Genomic DNA, 13,851 nt, shown 5'->3' with positions numbered 1-13,851 from the left:
GGAAGACTTGCGAGACAGATAGATTTGGCAGAAAGAAGGGGAGGGAGGCGGGAGGCCAAAGGGAGGAGAAGAAAAAACTGGGGAGAAGAAGTTGACAAATGGTTGATTTGAAATGAGCAGCAAGGGTCGCAGGAATCAAGCGGCACAATTCATATAGCTGGTTAGTAGAATGCAGGGTGTAGGCCTTCTTACTACTGTACTAATATTTGCTGTTAAACAAAAGCTTGCCACCGAGGGACAGTTTACCCATGCCTCTTATTTGCGTGGCAGTCTGTGTCGATAATACACAGAGGGCTGGTGTGCAGTTGCTATATGCAGTATAGCCTCCACACACAAGAAAGCTTGTTTCAGCATTATTCTCCCTATATGTAACATGTAGTCTGAAGGCTTTTCCAAAACCGGTACATGAGGAGGAATGTCCTTTGAAGTCATCCTTAGATCCTAACTGAGGAGCTGTGAGGAGGCTTGGGAAGATCTGAGTGAAGAAATTATTATTATTATTATTAGTAGTAGTAGTAGTAGTCATTAATAATAGTGGTAAATAATAATAATAATAAAAATAATAATAATAGCTTGGAAGCAGAGTTATGTCTGCATATAGAGGCTTCTTTAGGGATTATCCAAAGTACACTGTCCTGTCTGCATATTCATTGTTTTATTGTTTGTATTTTATATTTTAACTGTATTGTACACTGCCCAGAGAACTTTTTTTGTGAACCGCCCAGAGAGCTCCGGCTATTGGGCAGTATAGAAATGTAATAAATAAATAAATTAGCTATGGGTAGTTTAAAAGTGCAATAAATACATACATATGGGCTGTGTTTGGTCAACACAATAGTCAATGGTGGGTTAAAAATCAACTCCACGGTTGATTATCAAGGGGGTACTCCCCACACAACTTGATCATAATCAACCATCGTGTGGATTAAGGCCAGTGTCAAGTTCACTATTAGTCAATGGTATGTTTGATTGACACATCCCCCTGCCCTCCCGCTGGTACCCCATCAGCCATTGCGAGTTCTGCCGGCTGGATTAGAGCAGTAGCCACCACTTTGGTCACTCTTGCCAGGGAACTCTGTAGTCACCAAAAATAACCAACTGCGTGTGACAAAATAGTCAGTGTTGCCCGACACACGACATGATAACTAACTGTTATTCAAATAATCAACTCTGCATAGCGTTGGTTATTTGCATTGGTTATTTTGACTGAATAACCAACCATGGTGTGAAAAAGTCCCTGTAGACAACATGATAACCAACCGTGTCATCCGAACCCAGCCATATACATATCATTGGTCAGTTCTTTGTGGTGTTCTATTTGTCATATGTGTTTTCTAAACTAGAATTCGGTCCCATTATTGTACATGCCTCGAATAAACAACAACCACAACAACATCCTTGATGTTAAGAAGAGGCACCAAACTCAAATGGTTTCCTGGGTTTCCACGGTCTTTGTCCAAGCTTGATTGTGTTTCGTAACCATTCCTTAAGAACCACAACAAAACATTATTGAGGTGTCCTGTTAGAAATTCAGGAATCATTTCATGCGTTTAAATATCTCCTAACCTAACACGTTCTTCTTTCCTGCAAGATTGGAATTATTGGAGGGACTGGTCTGGATGATCCTGACATATTAGAAGGTCGAACAGAAAAATACATTGATACGCCTTATGGAAAGGTGTGTATTAACTTAGTTGTTTCCATTGTTTGAATGTGTATGGTGTGCTAGGGGGGCACTTACGAACAAGGGACAACATTCCCAAGAACTGCCCATGCAGCAGGTTTTAAGGCATATGTTTCTCAAATACAACGTTGTGCAACAACTTTTGAAGCTCGATGGAGTTCAAAAACAGTGTTCTGAAACCATTGTTGGGCTGGGGAGACGGGTCTGCTATAGCATAACTCTCATAATTGTGCCCAGTATCTGATCTTTGGCTTCCCAACTTATTTGTAAGCTTGTGGTGATAACTCTGATTGCATGACAGCTACTGATGGGTGTGATTTTCAGTCTTTCTGTACTTCAGCTTTCCTCTTTGTGAGTCTGCACCTGGAAAGACATGTAAAGTGTCCTTTCACGCCATGTGTATTTTGTGAGTTTGATGCAAGCCTTCCTATGCCATGGTTTCAGGCTGTAACAGCCCCTTTCCTGTTCACATAGTTAACAAGGACTTTTGGGAGAACCAGCTATGGACCCCTTCCTGCTGCTAGCCCTTACAGGAATGCTTTGCACTTTGGATGAGCCCAGCAGCTCCCAATAAGACATGTATGCATGTCTCTAAACAGCAGTCTCTAGGGCAGCCTGCTTTTTATAACTTATTGACACTGTTTGTGATTTTTTCATAACTCTGATTTTGTGAAAGAATGCACAACACAGCTTTGCCATTTTCATTCCTATTTCAAATGTGGGCTGCAATCCTATGCACACTTACCTGGAAGCAAGCCCCATCAAACCTGGTGGGACTTACTTCTGAGTAAACATGCTGCACAATGAGCCCATCTCTGAGATTTTTAAGAAGCAGGCTTATTTATTTTTCTTATTTATGGACTTGCATAAACATTTTTGAATTTGTTGGTGTGTTGTTGTTTTTTTAACTCCAGCCATCAGATGCTCTGATTTTGGGAAAGATAAAAAATGTTGACTGTGTGCTTCTAGCCAGGTATGTGAAATTCTCAAACAGCATTTGAATTAGTATTGTATTAGAAAAGATGGTGTGCATGATACATTTGTCATAAATCCATGAAATCAGTTAAAAACTCAAATTGAGGGTTGTATTGAGTATTTTGGAAGTTCCTCAATTAGTAGGGTTCTATACCTGATTGGTTTGATCAAGATTCTTAAGTTAGACTTTTTAATTCTTTTTTGAACTTCTGAGTTCTATGAGTTGTGTTGGGCACTGCTGCTTTCAGCCTTACCCTTACTTCACAAAGCTAATATGTGGGTAAAAGGAACCAACAATGAAATACAACCTTCCGCAAGTGTTTGGGATAGATGAATTCAGAGACCAAAACACACCCACACCCACACACCCATATATAGAACATGATGAAAGTATCTGGCATGTTAAAATCCCAGTGTTAAGGGTTTCAGGAGATGAACCAAGAACCTCATGGCCTGCAGGCAGGACTGCGCCTAGGGAAATAGCCTCAGATTATATGTACTAAGCCCTCATAACTTCTGGCACATGAGGAAACAGGGAGTATAAGATAAGAAATCTGAAAGATCTGAAGCTGATTTATGTATTCTGTTATTTATTACATTTATATACTGCCTCGTAGCTGAAGCTCTCTGGGTAGTTTACAGAGATTAAAAGACTGAACATTAAAAATCAATATACAAAATTTAAAACCACAAAAACAGCTAACATTTAAAACAATTTTAAATACTCAGCCAGGCCAAAGCTAGTTCGGGAGTTCTAGGTTGGCCTTGTTGACTTCCTTGGTCAGCCTTGTGGTATCTTCTTCCTAGTACACTTCAGATTGACTTCAGGGAATGCCAAGTCTATATCCAGGTATGGCTTCCCACAGCCCCAGCCTGGCCCTGATACCTAACTACTCTCCTTGCCCCACACTTTCCATCCACACAGAGGAAAGCGTGTTTTGGTGTATCCATTCCTAACTGCAATGCAAACACATCTTCCTGAGTAGCTTGTTGTTGTATTTCTCTCTCTTGTAATTTAGCTTCACCAGACCCCACCCTTTTCTCTCCATAGGCATGGGAGACATCATACGATTGTGCCAACAAATATAAATTTCCGCGCCAATATGTGGGCGCTGAAGGAAGAGGGTTGCACTCATCTATTAGTGACTACTGCCTGTGGTTCATTAAGAGAAGAGATTCAGCCTGGAGATGTTGTTATCATCGACCAGTTCATAGACAGGTAAGGGAGAGAACGGGGTCCTTCTGTGGAGCTAGGCCTGAAAATCACTGAATTAGATCTAGGACTGCTTGGAGAACTTATTTCCCAAACCATTCTTACTTGGATGTCATTTTGGGCAGGATCCAACAGGGCGCGTATGGCCCTGCCGATTCTTCTCCACCCTGCTGATTCCCTTCTGCAAGAGGGACCCACCGCTTACGCAAGAGAGATTTAGGACTTCCTAGGGGAAGCCCCAAAATGAGTGGAAATACTTGTTTCTGGAAGAGGCAGGTCGGCCGACCTCCCTTATGCTAGCTCCACTGACCTGCCTCCATTCAGAAACGAGAGCATTCCACTTGTTTCGGGTTGCTCCAGATGCGCTAAATCACCATTGCACAAGAAATCGGAGCTGTTTATGCAATGCAATTGGCAGGGCGGAAGAGAATCGGCTGCAGTGTATGCCCCCCTTGGATTCTGCCCTCTGCTTTTGATTCTAAAAGTCAGCATCTATAAACCTGCATTAAGTGCTTTTATTTTTAATTGGGATCCAAAAATGCGCTTACCGATGGTGAGCACTTAAAAAAAAAAAATCCAATGAGATTCCCCCACCCTCCTGCTAAACCTGGAGTAGGGTGCGGCATCTCCCAGCAGTGATTTTGGAAAAGTTTGGGAAGCAACAAGAGTTTCTGAGAATTTTCAAAGTCAGTGGAAGATCAGCAAGATCTGAAAAGGACAGTGGAACTCTAACCTTGCACTGATTTTATTTAATCCACAACTGTTCATAGACGAAACTTATCTAGACTAATAAAAAAGGGATGTGTAGCTGTCCATCAGCACCCTAGTGCCAAAACTGTGAAACCCAGACACCTGAAATTTGGAACCCATGGTTATTTTTTATTAATTTGAATTAATTTACGTGTGTCCGCCTGGTAGAAGCTTGCAATGCCATCTTCAGCCACTAGAGGTAGACTTCCCAAACACAGCTTTGCATTCCATACAGTTTGAAGCCAGAGAAGAGAGTATTACAAGCCGGGTTGGTTCTCTAATAAGGAATAAAAAAGAGATTTGATTATACTCAGACAAATAAAAAATAAATACTATAATAGACATCTTTAGATTTTCTTAATGGCTTTAGAAAAAAATTAACACATCTCTTTCACCCCAACTCCAGCTCTTTTTTGTCGAGCCCATAAATGTCGTGGACAGGAAGGAAAGGTTTTCTCAGAAGATGCAATTAGTTTACTCAGCGCAGCTGAGGTTGGAATGGCGCCTGAGTCACAGCGGAGGTTACATATTCCTGTGAATGGATGACTCTACATTGCTACCAGCTGCTGATCTTTTTCTTTTTCTTCCCTTTTTGCACAAACATATTTTCCAGCTGGGATGATGAGGTAGAAAGAGAGAGAGGGCAGGGAATAGAATCAGGATCTCTGGATTGCTATTCTCCTAGCAAGCCAGAAACATGAGCCAAGGAAAAGCCCTAAGGCAGCCTTCCTCAACCTGGGGCGCTCCAGATGTGTTGGACTACAACTCCCAGAATGCCCCAGCCTGCTGGCTGGGGCATTCTGGGAGATGCAGTCCAACACATCTGGAGCACCCCAGGTTGAGGAAGGCTGCCCTAAGGAGAGCAACAAGCCAGAGATTCCAGTTTGGACATTATGCCACAAATGACAGATGGAGGTCCCCTGGTTTGTTTGGCCACTTCCTTGGGTGGGAAGAGCCAAGTGGTAGAAATTGGGCAGTGTGCACTAGCGTGCTTGCTCGTTCATGGTAAGCCAGAATTCTCAGCAATTCTGGCCCACCATGACTTGCAAACTGCCTTGTCCCATCTAGAAGCCACATTGCAAAGCTGAGCATCTCTCAGCCCTTTGTCCCAAAGACTGTCCGGTCTATTCTCCTGTGTTCTATTTCTAAAAGTCTAGTAATACAAAATCCATCTCTCTTCTTGCACTCATAGCGCCCCTCCCCCCTCCATGTCTCTTCCTCACCAGTCAAGGAAGCCCAATATGAATATGAAGCTGGGTAAAACCCATGTGGCTTCACATTCAAAAGCTACACATCCAGTGTTAGCACACCAGTACAGCACCTGCCCATGCCAAGGAATGCGAACACTGCATGTGCTGGCACAGTGCACTCATGTCCTATTTGTGGTTTTCCCACAAGCAGCTGGTTGGCCACTCTGTGAACAGAATGCTGGACTAGAGAGATCCCTGGTCTGACCCATCATGGTTCTCCTTAGGTTCTTAAGGTGACCCGACCGAAGCAAAATGGTGGCTGTCAATCATAAAAATAAACAATAATAATATATTTCTTACCCTCCTCTCTGATTGGATCGAGGTGGGGAACAACAGCAAGCATAAAATACTGATAAAAAACATAGTATACACTGTTAAAAATATCCCAAAAGCATACTAAAAGTATCCTAAAATTCTACTGGATAGGCCTCCCAGAAGAGATTAGTCTTAATAGCTTTCTTGAATGCTAAAAGACTGTCAAGCTGATGAGTCGCCTTTGGCAGGCTATTCCACAGTCTGGGAGCAGCGGAAGAGAAGGTCTCTGGGTAATGGTTGTCAGCCTAGTCTTTGCTGACTGAAGTAGATTCTTCCCAGAGAACCTGAGTGTGCAGGGCGGATTGTATGGGAGAAGGCGATCCCACAGGTAGCCTGGACCCAAACCATGTAGGGCTTTAAAGGTAATAACCAACACTTTATACTTCACCCAGAAACTAATTTGCAGCCAGTGAAGAGATTTTAAGACTGGTGTAATGTGGTCGCCCCTAGATGTACCAGTGACCAACCTGGCTGCCATATTTTGAACTAGTTGAAGTTTCCGGACTAGGCACAAAGGTAGCCCCATGTAGAGTGCATTGCAGAAGTCGAGCCTCGAAGTTACCAGTGCATGCACTACTATCTTTAGGTTTTCTAACTCTAGGAAGGGGCGCAGCTGGCGTATCAGCTGAAGCTGATAGTAGGCACTATCAGCTTCAATACCATCAAAAACAGCCTTCTGGTAGCAAATGATCCCTTTCAGCTCAGAGCACTATTTCTCATGCTCATTTCTAGCATCAGGTCGTAAGCCTCCGCATTGCATGCTGCACACTTCTCGCCGCACCAACCGGGGCACAGAAGCCTACAATGTTGCGGCTGAAACCCACAGACGTCATCTTATGCCAGATGATTTGCCGCGAGGATCACAACATGAAAGGTGTCCCTCTGGCAACCGTGACTCATATTCCAGCCCCCGCTCATGTTTAATTAGCCAAGAAATGACACAGCCTATTACCTTTTTTCTTCCTGCCAAAGCTGGTGCACAGATTGGAAACCACTCCCCTTATTTAACTCTCAGCAATGTCTGCTACCGGTTTCATCATCTGTTGTGTGTTACTGCTATTGCGTTTGTGCGTTCCCTATTTAAGACGTCTTTTCAGAGTTTCCCACTGTGTGTCTTATTTTCTCCGAGTGGACAGGCTAACAGTTTCGTGTCAGGATCTGAGTATTATATCCCAATATGTATAAATATTTGTTCCTAACACTTGCTACAACCATACTAATGTGGGCGGCTGTGTGTACACCAACTCTCTTGTGGGTTATCATCGCTGGGGAGAAGCTGAGAAATGCAGGATGTGGATTTCTTTCCCTTCTGCTTTTCTTCAGTGCTTGCTTTGGGACTCTAAAGTGCACTGTAAAGTGTATTTGCCCAGGACAGTGGTCACTGTGACAGTGCAAAACTTGACAGTGCAATGATCTTTGTTTACTTGCAATATGGAAAGAAAAAGTCCAGGGGGTAACACTGGTACTGTGACCGTGTACACAACGGTCGCTTTTCTGCCCTTTCCTAGGCTGTATTCTCTAACCAGCTATTCTTTTTCTTCACAGGACAACCAAAAGGCATCTCACTTTTTATGATGGGAATCATTCCTGCCTTCCGGGAGTGTGCCACGTTTCTATGGCGGAACCTTTCTGTGCCAAAACTAGAAAAGTTAGTGGATCTTATCTTACTGGAGGCAGTGCCTATGGCTACGATCCAAACAGCCTGTGCATGAGCAGAAAATACTTGTGCATGCATCCGTACGTGGCATGGGGTGGGGAAGACAGTGTTGTAGTTTTCCTTCTCAGCCATAGCCATCCCTGCTGCATTGAATCCTGCTACCAAGCATCTCCCGATCTTTAGGACTGGCTTTTTGGAGATGGCATAAGTTTTTGGTGGGAAGGGGAAGCCAGATAATTGCCAGTCCACCTTCCATTCAATGCCACCCAATGTTTCAGTTGGTTTGAATTATCTCAGTCGTTCGCAAGTTGAAGTAGACCTCTCAACGGAGACATGGCAGTTGCTTCCAGACAATGAGGGATGGCCTCCACCCACACCATGCATCCCATGTGCCACTTGATGGGTGCTAAAGAAAGTATCTATCAGCGGGATTGAATCTTGAGTGCACTGGCCAAATCTGGCCCCCTAAGTTCTCCATCTGGCCCCTGGGCCTTTCCGCCAATCACCAATCATTTGGTTTCCTGGCTTTTTCACAGTTTCCCCACCCCTTTTCTAAATGGTTGAAATGTCTCTGCTAAGGAATAATTACTGGCAATAAGAGCTTTGGGCCTCATCTACACCAAGCAGGAAAGCGGTATATGAAAGGCAGGAGCCACACTACTGCTTTACAGCAGTATTGAAGCACACTGACAACTGTTGGTGCCCATTGACTCATACTGCTTTCATCCCACCATATCCTGCTTGGTGTGGCTCCTGCCTTTTATATACCGCTTTCATAGTGCAATATCCTGCTTGGTGTAGATGAGGTCTTAGGCTAAAATATGCTGGTATTTTTGCCTCCGGCCCCACTCACCACTGGAATGTGGCCCCCGAGAGTTCCAGAAATGAATTTGGCCCTTGGGCTGAAAGAGGTTCTGCACCCTTGCTATAAACCACCTCCCCGTCCATCCCACACACTACAGTGCTGAAGGTGAATGTGCTACCCTTTACTGTTGCATACCTTTAAGGCATTGCTCCCATTAGTCGCTACACTTGGCAAAAGTTACAGCAGTGAACAGGTTTATATCAGCATCTGCTCTCGAGTAAAACATGGCCATGCCAACCCACTTCGAGATTCTCTGCATACCCATGTATGACTCATGAGGGTGGCATCAGAGGAGTAACATGTAAGGATTGTAAAGGACGGGAGAGGGCAGTGTGGTTCCACTGAACCGCTCTTGGTCTGCTGCCACCACCTGGCACCACACCTGGGAATGGAAGGAATCCCCAGGTGACCCGCCCCTGGGCACAAGGAGTAGAGACCAAACCAGTTCTCCCAATTCCCTGAGCCCAGAACAAAGGAAAAAAAGTAACACCCATCGCAAAAACTACACTAGGTTCAGCACTGACCCAGATGGAAATAGCACAATTCTTAGAGTTTGTTTACAAGCAAGGGAAAGGGCTGTGTAAAGGGTACAGGAACAAGTGAATTACAAAGCAGATCCACAACACATCAACAGTTGGAAACCCACGTACAGACAAAATAAAAACACCTTAACTGGCTTATGCTACTTACTGGTCATAAGGGTCCTTAGTCATAAGCTGCACCGGACTTGAAAACCACCTTCTTGAGACAGGATGAGAACAAAAGACATTGGGCAAAAAGCCCTCCCCAGATTTATACTGTGTCCAAGCCCGACTCAGGTGCTCTCCTCGCTCTCCTCCAGAAAGGAGGGTCGAGGGGGCAGTGGCATGATTCAAACCAACCCAGCTGTAAGCACTTCTCCCTTCAGGTCTGAATAGTTTATGACCTTGAGGCTGGAGATACCTTGCCCAGAGACAGCAGAGCCATCCATATACCACTGAGGTAGAGCAGGCCCGTCCTCCCCACAGATGTCACAAGGGCAGGATCTACACTACTGCTTTAAAGCACTTTATTACAGTTTTGACAACTGTTGGGGCCCAGGACACATGCCATATACAGTTGTCAAAACTGTTATAAAGCGCTTTAAAGCAGTAGTGTAGATCTAGCCTAGGTCTCTCTTCTTGGGCCTCTTATAGACCAGCAATCTCTAACCCACACAGTACAAATCAAAACCCCAACAAAAGAAAAATATGGAGTCACTTCGGTTCTTTACAGTGAGCACTTGAAGACAGGAAACACAATGGAAGATCCAGGTGTGACGTGCCCCTTTGCTAAGAGGAGGAAGAGGTTGCTTTCACAAAAGTTGCTAGTGTCTCATCTGCATATATGAGCTGATCGCAGTTCCCTGTTGCGTGTTGCTACAAGTTTAAGGACAAATTTCTACACTTCCAGCTTGACATGCTGACTTAACAGTGAATCTTAGCTGCTGTGTAGGGTGTGAAGCAAGCAGCTCATGATAATTTTAATGATGCTACTTTATATGGTAGTTTTATTTTCGCTTCAGCCATATTTTCAGTGCTGTTCAGGATAATGCTTTAGTATTCATAAAATGCCATTACCATAACACACAGCCTTCCGTCTGTGCTCTCAAGCTTCCAATTTTAATTTGTAGAGACAAGGTGTTTGTACTTTTTTTTAAAAAAAAAAGTCCTTCAGTCACCAGTAAAACACCTTATTTTGTATCCTAAGACACACCTCCCAGGATAATGGCTTTTAAACCATGGCTAAGACAATAATTTTAAAAATAGTCGAGGAATTTATAGTTGAAGAATCTATGAAATGGCAAATGCTGAAGGTGTAAAAAGTGTCTAATTTTGATTTCTAAATTCGCCCTCTCTATGTTGGGCATTGCTTGTACTCAAACTGTGCTTTCTTATCTTTGTTCTGTCGTTGTGTCCTGTTCACCCTCTTCCAGTCCCAAATGGAGGTATATAAACGGGTGGCACTCTGCCTATGTGGTGAGTGCAATATTAGTTCATGCATGGAGGGGGTCTGAACGGCCTCCCAGAATGATTAACCCATGTGTCCCTTCTGCTGTCTCTGTGTTTTCAGGTTCTGATGGATGTTGCAAAGAAGCTTGGGATCAAGTGCCACTCAAAGGGGACCATGATCACAATTGAGGGGCCACGTTTTAGTTCTCGGGCAGAAAGCCTGATGTTTCGCGGTTGGGGGGGTGATGTTATCAACATGACGACAGTCCCCGAAGTGGTTCTTGCCAAGGAAGCTGGCATCTGTTATGCAAGTATCGCTATGGCAACAGACTATGACTGCTGGAAAGAACATGAAGAAACGGTGAGTAAAGAGCGCCTGTTTTCCTTTGTTTTTTGTTGCTGTTTAACATTCAGACCAGGGGTCCCCAACCTTTTTAGAAGGCACATTCGGGAATAGGAGACATTGCTGTGGGTACCACGACAAAATGGCTGCCACAGAGGAGTTTGCTAGTCACATAACGGCTGCTGTGGGGCCTGGCTAGTCAAAGGAGGTGGTGGGGAAGAAATAGCGAGGCAAGAGGCAGGGAAGGAGAGAGAAATAGCAAGGCAAAGGGGTTAGGGGGGAGAAAGCGACACTGTGAGGGGGAGAAACAGCACGATAAAGAGGTGAGGGGAAGAAACCACGAGGTAAAGAAGTGGCTGGGAGAGAAACAGCGAGGTCAGAGGCTAGGACTGGAGAAAAACAGCATGATAAAGGGGTGAGCGGGAGAGAAAGAAAGAGCCAAGGCTGGGCGCTAGGAAGGGAGAGGTGGAAAAGGCAGAGAGAGAGAGAGAGAGCAAGGAAAGGGGCTGGAGCCCCCTGCTTTAGACTGTGTCTACTCACTGTATCTACATATGCACAGTTTTCACAGGAATTCACAGTTCTTCGTCAGGCAGAGAAGTAGCTGCGTTTCAGTCACAACAAGAAAAGTGCCATGAGCAGTGCAGCCTGACAGATTCCCTCATAGATATCCTAATGACAAAGTCATTCCTCCAGGGTGAATCCTTAAGTAGCCAAAACAGCACCATCTATGCAGAAGAGGGAGATATCCGTAGGCTTACAGGAACCCCATGGTTTGCAGAAATAGAAAAAGAGACATTCTGGGGGGGGGGGAGACACACCTTAAAGTGGGGGACCCAAAAACAGACCAATGAGGACTGAGCATGCCCAGTGACTGACTGTTGGCTGGGAGTAGACAACCCAGGAAAATGAAATGTGATATCCTGGAAAACAGCCTGGTTGGCCTCTTGAACGGGAGCACTGCACATTGCAATATCTGGCGGGTATCTCTACAACACTGCTTTGTAGGTGATTCCCTCAAAACTCCGCAGCTTTGCTGCTGTGAGGCAGGAATAATGAATTTTGACAGCAGAAGGGAGTGGAGGGTAACCGGACAGAAAAACTGCAGCACCAGCAGCCATTTGGCTCATCAAGACCACCCCCCTGCTCTGCGTTCCCACGTTTACCCTGGACTTGGATCCGCTCCCAGCAAGGCCCACTGGCTTAACCCAAACTGAGGCCACCACTGACAGACAGAGAAACAATGAGGTGACCTAGGAGCAACTAAAAAAAATGTGGTAAAACGACACTACAAAATAGCGATATTTTGTTGGGCAAAAGCCCAACGTGGCTACGAGCTGGGGATTGCGTCATCTAAACAGCACAACACTACTGCACAGCCACAACAGGGTAAATAGGCCGTATAGGCACCCCCTGAATGCAGGCCCCACTTGTCTAAACCAAATGTGGATAATTTTAGAAGATCGGTTTCTTTTTTCATAGCTGAGGTCAAATAACCACAAAAAAGAATGCTGCACTTCAAAGGGAGCGTGAAACTGCTGGATTGCAATTTGTCAAGAAGTTCAGCTCTATCTCCCACAGCTTATGCTGGGATAAAGGACTGTCGTTTCTTCATAGAATAGTAGAGTTGGAAGGGGCCTATAAGGCCATCAAGACCAACCCCCTGCTTATTGCAGGAGTCCACCTTAAAGCATACCTGACAGATGGCTGTCCAGCTGCCTCTTGAATGTCTTTAGGGTGGGAGAGCCCACTAGGTAACTGGTTCCGTTGTTGTACTGCTCTAACAGTCAGGAAGTTTTTCCTGCTGTTCAGCTGGTATCTGGCTTCCTGTAAGTTGAGCCCATTATTCTGTGTCCTGCACTCTGGGATGATCGAGAAGAGATCCTGGCCCTCCACCATGTGACAACCTTTCAAGTATTTGAAGAGTGCTCTCATATTTCCCCACAGTCTTCTCTTCTCAAAGCTAAACATGCTCAGTTCTTTCAGTCTCTCCTCATAGGGCTTTGTTTCCAGATATTCTACTTGTGTTAATGAGTTTACACACTCATGCAATGTTAGGAAGTTTGTGTTATCAGCAATAACTGTTTTGTGAATGGCCACTGGTAATAATACAAATCATTGGCTAGAATCCAACTAAAGTGAATCATGACTAACTCGAGTGCCATTCATTTCAATGGGTCTACTCTAAGTAGGGCTTTAGTTGGATTCTACCCATTGCCTGTACTTACATTTCATTTCCCTCTGACCTCACTGTTTACTCCCCATTCCAACCTTGTGTGTATATACCTGCAGCCCAGACAATACTTCACGCATCAGATGAGGTGGTCTCTTATCATGGCTGAAGCTTTCATAGACTAAGCTTGTTAGTCTTTAAGTTGCAGCAACATTCTTTGCTTTTGCTGGAACAGACTGTCATGGCTACCCCGCTGGAAATATAGTGCACTAGTATCCCTGAATGAGGACTTACCAGAAAGTCCCCAGTTCAAATCTTGTTTTGCCATTAACTTGGTAGTGGTGTTAGGTAACTACTCCCTTAATTGTTTCCCCACACCTGCAATATGGCGATAATAATACTGACCTACCTTACAGGGTTGTTAGAAGGAATACTGCAAGGGCCTAATACTGCAAATTAGTCTGTGGGCCTAATTTGGCCATGCTGGGGCTCAATCCCACTCCATGGGCCCCACCCCCACCCTCCCCAAGTCCTGCCCCCTGCAGGGAGAGGAATCCCCATGCTATCTCTGATGGGAGATAAAAAATGGGATTCCTCTTTGCACTGCACACATTCCATCAGAGGGCATCTGGTGCAAAGTGGAATCTTGTTGTTATCCC

At 44.7% G+C, this 13,851-nt stretch overlaps 1 protein-coding gene across 1 annotated transcript in view; it reads left to right on the top strand.

The window, feature by feature from the left end:
* The window catches only part of MTAP (methylthioadenosine phosphorylase), a 31,161-nt gene that overhangs the window by 11,539 nt on the left and 5,771 nt on the right, over positions 1–13,851 (top strand). The window contains exons 2-6 of the mRNA XM_063129215.1: positions 1,592–1,678; positions 2,599–2,657; positions 3,711–3,878; positions 7,733–7,835; positions 10,801–11,040. Coding sequence (XP_062985285.1) covers positions 1,592–1,678; positions 2,599–2,657; positions 3,711–3,878; positions 7,733–7,835; positions 10,801–11,040 — 657 coding nt within the window. The remainder of the gene's footprint in view (positions 1–1,591; positions 1,679–2,598; positions 2,658–3,710; positions 3,879–7,732; positions 7,836–10,800; positions 11,041–13,851) is intronic.

This window comes from Elgaria multicarinata, chromosome 6, assembly GCF_023053635.1.
Source record: "Elgaria multicarinata webbii isolate HBS135686 ecotype San Diego chromosome 6, rElgMul1.1.pri, whole genome shotgun sequence".
In the NCBI taxonomy this organism is placed as follows: domain Eukaryota; kingdom Metazoa; phylum Chordata; class Lepidosauria; order Squamata; family Anguidae; genus Elgaria; species Elgaria multicarinata.
This window is presented reverse-complemented; position numbering and strand designations above follow the sequence as displayed.